Source organism: Sardina pilchardus, chromosome 3 (genome assembly GCF_963854185.1).
Source record: "Sardina pilchardus chromosome 3, fSarPil1.1, whole genome shotgun sequence".
In the NCBI taxonomy this organism is placed as follows: Eukaryota; Metazoa; Chordata; class Actinopteri; order Clupeiformes; family Clupeidae; genus Sardina; species Sardina pilchardus.
The window spans coordinates 20,841,362-20,852,025 of record NC_084996.1 but is presented as its reverse complement, the minus strand read 5'-3'; the positions used below and the strand labels follow the sequence as shown (position 1 = coordinate 20,852,025).

Below are 10,664 nucleotides of genomic sequence, written 5' to 3'. Positions count from 1 at the left end.
GCGATATGCATCTCTCCCGGGAAATTAACGTAGGCTATTACGTTTGTATAGTAAACATTCCAAGTTCACGTAAAACCCCAGTGTTTAACTCAGTAGTGGAAATACAACACTGGGGCTAGGCACCGGTGTTTAAGACCGGGGTAAAGCCTGGGGCTGGCCCAGGACCGTAGTGGAAATGTCCCAGTACTGTACAGTAGTGCATTACCGCCATCTTCTGGACTGAGGTGTGATGTCACAATACATACTGTGTAGTTTGCTTACAGTAATTTAATTCTTAACTTCAGAATACTCTCTACATATCAGAAGTATCCTTTTTTCAGAAGAAGTTCATAAGGTAAGATAAGGTAACTTTATTTAGGCTATATAGCGCATATATGCAAGTAGTTAAAAACGAACACATTTTAAGAACAAGCGAGGTGTTTAGTCTCCCAAACACAGCTGTAACTCTTGGGATTATATTATGGTAATAATGAGATACGAAAGAGATACACAGGAAACACACAGTGAGAGTGTGTCTGTTGTCCTTCTTCATGTTCTTCCTGATTCCTCTCAGGGTTTAATCTGGTAAACCCTTCTTAACTTGATCCCAGCAACAGTTATTCCTTTGTCTCTGAGTTGGTCCTCAAACTGAGAATTCGAACACAGCAAGATAATTAATGATTACAGCTTTTGATTTCTTATTGAATATATCTTCAGGTAAAGGATCCGTTGTTATATTATGTAATACTTGTTATTTATTAGTGAACTAACTACATGGACCATAACCCTGGTGAAGCTCCTGGAAACAAACTTGCAACCAGCTAGAGTTCTAGTCCGCATATCAACTGTTGTGTAAACCTGGAGAACCACATAGTTAGTGTTCTACTTGGAGAACCAGACATCTAACCACTACAACTGCTGGTGTTCTACTTGGAGAACTACAAATCTAACCACTAGAATTGCTAGTGTTCTACTTGGAGAACCACAAATCTAGCCAGTTAGTGTACTTGGAGGGCCTCACATCTAACCACTATAGGCCATTCACCACCCCCATTTCAAAACATGCTTTACGTGTAATTTCCATAGACTCTAATATTATTAAATGATGGCCCATGATACACATGACCTCCTAGAGGCCTACCGTAGGACAACTTTTACTCACTGGCTTTAGAATCTGCTCCTCAATCTCAGTTTCATTTAGACTTTTGGTTGAGGAAACGTCCAGACGCATACCAACAACAACATCTGTGGGGAGGAAAGGTAGATAAGGCTGTGAATTTGGAATGAAAATACACATTAGCCACGTTTACATGGACAGTTTTTTTGTCATTCCGATTAAACTATTCCGATTGAAAAATTTCCGCCGTCTGTTTACATGGGCTACTTTCTACTGCTTGTAATCGCTTTAGAATCTTTGAGCGGAATAGCCGTTGTTTGCTACTTTCCATTGGGAAGATATAGCTGTCAATCCGAATGACCATATACATGGGTGTTCATTCAGAATAGGAACGGACTACACCACCTCTTCCATTCCAATTACAATTCTGATCGGATCAGGATTTTCATTCTGATTGAGGTGTTTATATGGCGATTCTTAATCCGATTGAGCTGTTTTTCCGTTTGTAATCGGAATAGAAGTGTCCATGTAAATGGGGCTATTGTTGGGTAGTAATGGATTGCATGTAATCTGGATTAGGTAATCAGATTACAAAAATCAAGTAACTGTAATCAGTCCAAATTACAAAAAATGTAATCGGATTATAGTTGCATTCTTGGGGATTACTTGATTACATGTTATAATGCAGACAATGCAACTTTTTGTGTAATTGCTATAATATAATGTTTTAATTTGACAAGCAGCTCATTCATTTTCACTATGGTGCAACTGGTTACAGTATCCATATCTTAATTGGGTCCACATGCTCACAGGGATTTGGGTTCGAATCCAGCCCAGCCTATAGGTCATTTCCCCATCCCACCCTATTTCTCCTTCTCACTCACTTCCTAACACTCTCTAAACTATCCTGGCAGTTAAAGGCATAAAAGCCCCCCAAACACATTATATATATATATATATATATATATATATATATATATATAAAATATTAAAAATAAAGTTGCTCACTTGACTACAATTAGCATAAACTTTTAGGAGTTAGGAGGTTGTGTTAGGAGAGGAGGTGCTCTTGGCCGAGGTATAATGAACAGATTTTTGAAGATAGTGAGGAACACCCCTTCTCGAGTTGGCCTGGGTGTTCCCAGATTTTATTCACGCTGCTAAGGAAACTAACACCCAAATTTTCGCCTGATGTTGGCGACCAATCACAGAACAGGGGAGAAAGCAAGACCATGATGAGCTATGCAGACGCATTTGATAGACATCCGTGGCGCCCAATGAACGGATCTGGGCATTTTTTTCAAATACGAGAAAATGAACGTCTGGTTGCCAGATAGGCGCTAGCCAGGCTATTCTCGGGTAGGGATTGGTAGTACATTGCACCATCAGGGAACTACAGATGTGAATCGCCTGGTAAGGTTGAAGTAGTTTTGTATCAGTGCAAACTGTATTTGCAAGGCAAGTCTATCAGGTGTTACCTAGTTACATAGCTCCTTAGTTTAGCCTTGCAATCCATCTGTAGGTTAAGGTATTTCGGTGGTCAATGTATTTGCAAGTGCTGATGCATCCAGATGTACCCGAGCTGTACCTGCTGATGTGGGAATGATGCTCTTCTCCAGTGTGCTGGCAATTTGTTCCAGCACCTCAAAGCTGTCCACTCTAAACACATGGTCTGATGCTGGAGAGGATGCGATGCTGTTGAGCTGTCCTAGTGCTGTGTCAGAGGTAAAGGCATTTCCAACCTGTCACACAAGGAAGATAATTAGCATCACACAAGGAAGATAATTAGCATCTCACATTACAGGAAATTCTCTGAGGATTCCTGGCTCATCACAGCCAGGTTTAGTTGGAAAATCAATCTACCAGATGTAAGCTGAGATGTTCCTTAAACTCAACTTGCAAGGTGCCAACACCACAAATATCAGAAGATCAGGAGAGTGTCCATATAATGACTAAAGTGGGAGTCTCTGTGCTGCAGGTGCTATAGATAGCATATCTGCTAATTGGACAAATGTGAATATTTATATTAATAGTGTAGCACTACATACCTCAATTGTGGATGTAGTAGTATGTTTTCTTAAATATATTTATATATTTTTTTAAATCACGCAGGTGAGTGCTACTTTTGGTTTGTGGTTAGAGAGGTACTGTAAATCACTTTGGGTGCCGTAATAGTGCTATATTTAATTAAATGTGTTGTTGTTGCTGCTCCTCATACCCCAATGGCGTATCTAGTAATATTTTTTTCATCAGCCAGCGCTGTGACGTTGGGAAAGTCTGTAGCATCTTGGGACAACCCATCTGTGATGACAATCAGGATCCTGTTGGCCTCAGGTCTCGCTCCAGCAGAAGGAATAAACACATCTTCCCTGTAAGAATGAATGACAATGATAATATAGTGATATTTTATAAACAACACAGATATGGATGAGTTGATGTACTGTATGTCCACTCCACATCATAACATCTTGATGCAGGTAACCTTTTTCACCATTCTGATGAAAAACATTCAGAGTAGAAAAATAGTAGGTGACTGTCTAAGGGAGGGTAAAGGGGCTGTTGAAACAGATATATGCATCAGGCTAGATACACAACATAATTTATGACTTACACAACTTTTTTGATCCCCTTTGGAGTGTTGGTTGATCCTGATATGTAGTTGATACTGTCCACCTGATTTTCAAATCCTGTTCTATTGAACTGAGAGAAGGTCACATGGATGGTTGGAGTGGAGGAGTACTTTGCAAACGCAAACTGCAGAAACAAAATTAAAAATGTTCAGTAGATGGAGCACCATCCCCTGAGACTGACATGGCAATGTATTACTAATTAAAAGTTTGTTTAAACTGACCAACACTAAAATAACATTGAGCCAGAGAAGAGTCCAACTCACTAAGGTGTCAAACTGAAGAAGAGCTCTGGTCACATTCTTCACAAATGTTTTCATGGTGTTGAACCGAGTTGCACCAACACTCCCAGATCCATCCAGCAGGAAGGCAATATCTGCAGTCTCTGCAAGTAGGACATTATCACTGATGATGTGCCTTTTATTATGAATGATTGTGTGTGGGAGCATTCATGTTGACTGAGAAAAACATAATTAAGATGTGTTGACTAAACTCCTATGTATTACAGTGTCATTGTATGAGGCTAATAGTCATATCACAATCAGGTAAAATATCACATGAAAATGTCCAAGATCATCAGGTAAAATGTAACGCGATTGCAGTTGGTGGCCATGTGATGTAAAATGCATTTTAAATGTCAGTAGGCCAGAGGAGGAGCACTTACCCTGGGCAGTAGTACACCCACCTGTTGGGGAAAACACACGTCATGAGATGCACACACTCATCTCACAATGACTTACTAAAATAAGATGCTATTGGACTACAACATATACTTTGAGATCACACAGGCTAATTTGATCAAGCAGGAAGACAATTAAAAGTTAAAACTTTCAGTTGCACCTAGTTAATTCTCTTTACAGAGCTATGATTTGTATTCATGGCTGTTTTTATCATGATAACTTTTTAGAATTATATATTATTATTATTATCATTATTACTTATTTTCTGATAATTACCGGCGGACAATACATTATCCCTTACTTAATGTAGGCTATATCAGGTCAAATTCCTAATAAAATAATGATAATGATAATGATAATAATACATTATGTTGAACTAATAATAATACTGTATAATGTGTATTGCTATTGTTTGATGGCCTGGATACCAGACTCTGACTTCGCAGAGAGTCTGGCCTAGATCCATTGTCAAATGTTTTATTTCCTGGTTGGTGGAAACTTGTCTGAAGTTTGAAATCATTTGAGTTCTATCACTAAAGTTTGGTAATGACTTCACTTTAACCACAAAGGAAACAGCGATAATGATAGACTTGCAACTTAAACGGTTGGTAATGACGTATGTTAACCAGGGGGGACACAACAATGAAGTAGGCTTGCAACTTAAACATAGGCCTAATCGCTCTCTGGAACGCCGTCTGTTCGCTGGTTGATCCGGATTCCAACAAGCTGGCGAACTGCTTTGGACAAAAGCATCTGTCAAGACCCATAACCATAACTGTTGAGTGTTTAATGTAGGATTATGAACATCCTGTACATTTTTCTTCATGACAGAAAACTGAGGAAAGACAGTTGCCGGGCCCCTAGCTACGTCCCTAAATAAATGATCATAAAAGAAGCCTAGATGATATACATCACATAACATGAAACAACTTGCCAGTGAAACAAACATTTCTTATAAACAGATCAGACAAAGCTTACTCATTGCCAACATGATGACACACAGTGGAAGTGGATTCATCATTATCTGTTTTTCTTTGTTTAACCAGATCTTGAGACCAGCACCTGTGAAAAAAAAACATGTTATTATTTAGATGTTGTGTTTGTTTTATATTTTAAATAGTTGACACATATGCTATCCAGGACTGTCAATGATTTTATATGATATCATAGCCTACTTGTTTATGTTTTAAAGCTTCAGTTCACAGATCAATCTTTTTCATGAAAACGTTTCATCTGTCTTAAATAGTAGGCTAGATACTGTTTTCAATCTGATGAAAAGGAAACACTGTTAAACAGATACTCCACACAATAGCCCACTTCCTGGAAAAAACACAAGCCAAGGTTTTTTTTAATGCGATCATACAGTGACACATGATAGATACTTTTTGAGCAGTGTTGCTGGGCAATCACATAACCAGTTTCATATGATCTGATTGGATGATCATGGAAATTCGCGTATAAAGATTAAAGTTTTTTTGGGAAAAAAAATGGTGCTCCATATTGTTGGTAATTTCTTTAATACCAAAGTGGTCTGGAAACTCAGGATGGAGGTCAATCAGGAAACGGGCTTTATTCTCGCAATGGTGCGCACCAAGGGAGAGAGAAAAGAGCTTTACTTCACAAAAAATCTCTCTGACTTGTACATAGAATTACTAAGCTTTAAGTGAATTACAATCAAAGGGGAGCATGAGCTGTTGGTGACAAAGGGAGGTGTGAAAGCCCCCCATTCTTGCCCACCTAAAGTACATAATTGAGAATCACACCTGGGATACACAACGATGCCTATTGAATTCAGAACACAAATGGTGTTCTGACTACAGACCACAGACACCAAAGCGTAAAGACATCACATACAGTAATACACAAAAAAATACACGCACAAGGGTAAAATATGGATTTTCACTACTTTCGATATCTATGGGAACATGCCTGAACTTCTATAGGCTACATAAGAACATTGTCCAGCAACATTGCTGAAAACCTCGCCGTGTTTAATCAGTTTAAGGTTTCAAGAACTGTGAGTGTTCATGAACTATATAGTCCAATTATATGATGGTAAACAGCACAGTTCAGTTCAATCAGTTGTCACCTGCAAAAATGTATTAATTAAATTAAAAATAATGGGCACGGACTCAATATCCTCTCTTGGCAGATGGGCATGTTAACACAAAAAAGCAATTGTGAATTTGAACATTTAGAAAATGACTCTTTGCAAGTAAAAGAAAATAAAACAAATTGGCCTTTGCACTTACCGTCCCTTGTTCTGACAACCTTACAACGTCTAATCACACTCCATCTGTCATTCTAATCACAGTAACAATATATAGCGACTAGGAAACATGAAGTATGCAGTCATGCCACTTCGTCATGCCATACTGTAGGCATAGACAATCAAGTAATGTGGCAAGACACGCATCTTTTTTTCCTCATACTTACTGTAGCTGTCACATTCTACAACTTAGGCTACTGAATGAGAGAGAAAGCCAAAGGAGAAATATAGAAGTCGAACAACTGCAGTCCGAGAACTGAGTTGAGTGTCCTAAGCGGACCAAATTTAATTGAGGGTTTATCAGGTTTAGTTAGCTAATTTACTTGTCTGTAGGGGACTATCTGTTCAACCCCATGGATTGTATGCTTCTTCCACAAGCATATTTGTGGCCAGACAGATTCTTTCAGAAAGTGAAGCGCAAGATTCAGCTGTTGAAATATTAAACCAAAAACTGCTTTGGATCTATCAGTTTTACTCAAAACCTGTGCAAACAAAACCCTTGCAAACATGTATATTATATAATTATAGGAGTAATCCTGTAGTGATATGAGTGTATTGTTTTTTCACTTCCTCATAGGAGTACAGAGGCCACAACAGACTGTATGCAGTTTAAGCCTACTGCCAGAGAACACCTGTAGCCTTCTACGACCACGCACTCCCGATGCCCTTTGTTTCCCCTGGATAACTGGTCTTTATGGAAGCCCATTTCCACCAGATTTAAACTCAAAACTATGAAATTCATAATTCTGATAAATAAAGTCAAACTTTTAAGATTTAAAGTCAACATTATGAGTTTCAAAATCATATGACCAATAAAATCATAATAATGATTGTCAGTAATTGTCAGATAAAAAGTCTTAGTCTTATCTTAATGTATTTAATTTTTTCTGTGTTGTATGCAATGTACTGCCATTGTGTATGATAATGTGATATAGCAGGTTTCACGTGTGAAATGTGATATAGCAGGTTTTCCTCCAGACTCCTGCATCTGATGTAGTTTAATTAAACCTCGAGAGGCTGTAGGTTCCAGTGATTTTAGAGCAGCTAAGAGCAGTTATCAGGCACAAGGCCAAAGATGCTTGATTTACTACTCCGCTTCAGCCTTCTCTGACAACGCACAGGCAGCAGATCAGTTTTTTGTCAAAGACTGCAAGATATCGAGAATAGAGCACACAGGTATGGTCAAGGTAGCAAGTTACGTTGTGTCAGAAATATTCACACATCAACCACGTGACAAACCCCTGTGCTACTAAAACCAAGTGAGGAAAAGATTGACAACTTGTATTCTGACAAGAAGACACAGAGGTCCAAAAAAAAAAAAAAAACACATTCAAGCCAAAATGTTCAAAGGCAAAATGCAGTTTAATACAGTTGGAGAAATAACACCGAGAATATACAAAGGCAAACCGAAAATAAAGCAAAAGCCTATCAAAAAATGAACCATCTAAAGTAATGCAGACAAGTCCACAGACAAATTCAACAAGGGTCATTGTTCAAAAGAAATCACATCAATACGAGTGAAACAGGCTATAAAAATTCCACAAAGATGGTCTTCTTTTTTCTTTTTTTTTATGGCAGTTTACAGACATAGCCTACAGTACTGCATTACCGCCATCTTCTGGACTGAGGTGTGATATTATTGGGCTGTCAGTGGTTTGCTTATGTAATTTAATTCTTAACTTCTCTTGTTCTTCTCTTCTTTCAGAGTACTCTCTACAGAAGTAGGCTACATACTGTAATCTTACATTTTCTACCTCTCCACAATATAGACATGCTCCAGTCTGTCATTTCCCTATTCTACTGTATGTGTAATGTATGTCTGATAGTTAGCCTTGTGAACCAACCTTGGCCGGGTTTCCCAGATTCATTAAGAAGCTAAGTGCTAATAACTTCTTAGGAAGAAGTTGTTAGCACTCAAGAGCTTCTTAACGAATCTGGGAAACCCGGCCCTTGTGAGTCCTCTTTTTTAACTATCACTTCCTCCTCCTGATCCCATTTATTCTGCCACATTTTATTAGCAGCCGTCTATTTTCAGAAGAAGTTTGTAAGGTATAGGCTAAAGGTAAGGTAACTTTATTTATATAACGCATATGCGAGTAGTTCAAAACAAACACATTCTAAGAACAGACGAGGTGTTTGGTCTCCCAAACACAGCTGTAACTCTTGGGATTATATTATGGTAATAATGAGATACAAAAGAGATACACAGGAAACACACAGTGAGAGTGTGTCTGTTGTCCTTCTTCATGTTCTTCCTGATTCCTCTCAGGGTTCAATCTTATAAACCCTTCTTAACTTGATCCCAGCAACAGCTATTCCTTGGTCTCTGAGTTGGTCCTCAAACTGAGAATGAACACATGCAGCAAGATAAGGAATGATTACAGCTTTTGATTTCTTATTGAATATATCTTCAGGTAAAGGGTCAGTCGTTATGGGCGTATTCACACCAGGAAGGTCCGTTAGTTCACTTATTTGGTCCGGACCATTTTTTTTTTCTTTTTTTCTTTTTTAGTGCGGTTCGCTTTCACACCGTGATTATTGCAACCGGACCAGAATTTATAAACAAAAGCACATGTGCTAAGGTCGTCCAACCATTGGCTGGTAAACGTGTAGGTGGGGTGAAGAATAGGAAGCCAAAGTCAAAGTTGGCCCACGTAAATACTATGTTTGCGTACTGTACTCGTTATTATCCTAGCAATATAGTTTATACAGTTACAGCTTTGCAGAAGTGCTTGAGCGTCAAGGCCGTTTGATGCAAGTTTAACAATATGATGCTCGTAATTTGGCAACGACGAAGACGTGCAACAAAACAGCTGAGAAGAGCTCTCATGTGTGTCCAACATGCTAACAGCAGGCCTACGGAAGACGGAACGGGTAGGAGATGCAAAATCAAATTATTGTTGGCAAAAAAGCGTTAGCCCACTGCTGCTTACAGCTGTTGTGCGTCACGGAGCTATCCTATATTTCCCATAATGCGCAAAAACTGGAGGGTTCCAAGATGGCGTCCATGTGGTCGGGCGTGTTTCCAAGCGCTCCTTAAGTTTAGGGAGTTTTTGCAGTATGTGCTGATATTTTGTCATTTGTTTTATGTAGTGGCTACTTAAGAAGAGTTACTTGAGTTGTTTATTTGTTTAATGGGCAAAGGAAGGAGGAAAATTCATTCGAAAATGTCGAAGAAAGAAAAAGAAAGAAGCAGGGCATCTTCCCTAGATCACGAGACTGACCCGGAGTGGTTCGATGCAGATACTCCTTCTGCCCAGCCTGATCATGATGGCCTCTCTGTTATATTGCCTGAAACACCTGATAAATGCCCTCCTTCGAAGAGAGTCAAAGCTGAGGTAAACTCTGCTAGAAACATTGAACGTAACCCCCTTCCCCCGGCTGATACTGGTGATGTTCTGGCAGCTATAAAAGTAATTAGCGACAAGATGGATAACACTTTTGTTAAGATAGCTGCCATAGAGAAAACGTCAGAAATTACGTCCTCAAAGCTGACCGAGCTCGCCTCCACCGTGCAAAATCTGGTCTTGAATGTCAGTGAACATGATGCCAAGATAAAATCAATAGAGCGAGAAATTGGCCAATTGAGAGATGAGAATTCTACATTAAAAGCCAGTCTAGCAGATTCTCAGCGCTATACAAGAAAGTGGTCGCTCAAATTGCATGGTTTGAAGGAAGATGATCGTGAAGATGTTTGGGCACGTACCATAGAGGTCCTACAAAACGTCGCACCGAGTATGGAAACTAAACTTGAGGACGTAGTTGATATCATTCACCGGGTTGGCAGAAAGAATCCCAAGGCGAAATCACCACGTTCAATTATCATACTGTTCTCCATGCGCCGTCACCGAGACCTCATCTGGAAGGAGGCCAGAAACAACGCGTACCTGGTTAATAAAGTTTTACGCATCTCTGAAGCTCTTTCTCCAGAAGATCAGGCTGCCAGAGATCGGCTCTGGCCATTTGTTCAAAAGGCAAGGTTGGAAGGGAAA

The 10,664-nt window shown here is 39.2% G+C and overlaps 2 protein-coding genes across 3 annotated transcripts in view; both read right to left on the bottom strand.

Annotated features, from left to right (window-relative positions):
- Positions 1 to 362: 362 nt before the first annotated feature.
- On the bottom strand, positions 363 to 4,402 carry LOC134077021 (integrin alpha-M-like). Its single transcript, XM_062532375.1, has 7 exons — positions 4,388 to 4,402; positions 3,990 to 4,108; positions 3,708 to 3,850; positions 3,315 to 3,465; positions 2,685 to 2,838; positions 1,142 to 1,224; positions 363 to 627 (listed from the first exon to the last, which is right to left on the bottom strand). Exons 2-7 carry the CDS (start codon positions 4,041 to 4,043, stop codon positions 550 to 552), a joined length of 663 nt encoding a protein of 220 aa, XP_062388359.1. The 5' UTR covers positions 4,044 to 4,108; positions 4,388 to 4,402; the 3' UTR covers positions 363 to 549.
- Positions 4,403 to 8,021: 3,619 nt separating this feature from the next.
- The window catches only part of LOC134077018 (integrin alpha-D-like), a 31,437-nt gene continuing 28,794 nt past the window's right edge, over positions 8,022 to 10,664 (bottom strand). For both annotated transcript variants that reach the window (XM_062532371.1, XM_062532372.1), the window contains exon 10: positions 8,022 to 9,015. In XM_062532371.1, coding sequence (XP_062388355.1) covers positions 8,938 to 9,015 — 78 coding nt within the window. In that variant the 3' untranslated portion in view covers positions 8,022 to 8,937. The remainder of the gene's footprint in view (positions 9,016 to 10,664) is intronic.

What these genes read in the sequence shown, in the direction of transcription:
- LOC134077021 (XM_062532375.1), bottom strand. Translation starts at nt 4,043, where the DNA reads ATGAAAACATTTGTGAAGAATGTGACCAGAGCTCTTCTTCAGTTTGAC. An exon ending in AAGGGGATCAAAAAAGTTGT is followed by an intron (nt 3,466 to 3,707) that starts GTAAGTCATAAA and finishes TCATTCTTACAG; the next exon opens with GGAAGATGTGTTTATTCCTT. An exon ending in AGGAGCAGATTCTAAAGCCA is followed by an intron (nt 628 to 1,141) that starts GTGAGTAAAAGT and finishes TCGAATTCTCAG; the next exon opens with TTTGAGGACCAACTCAGAGA.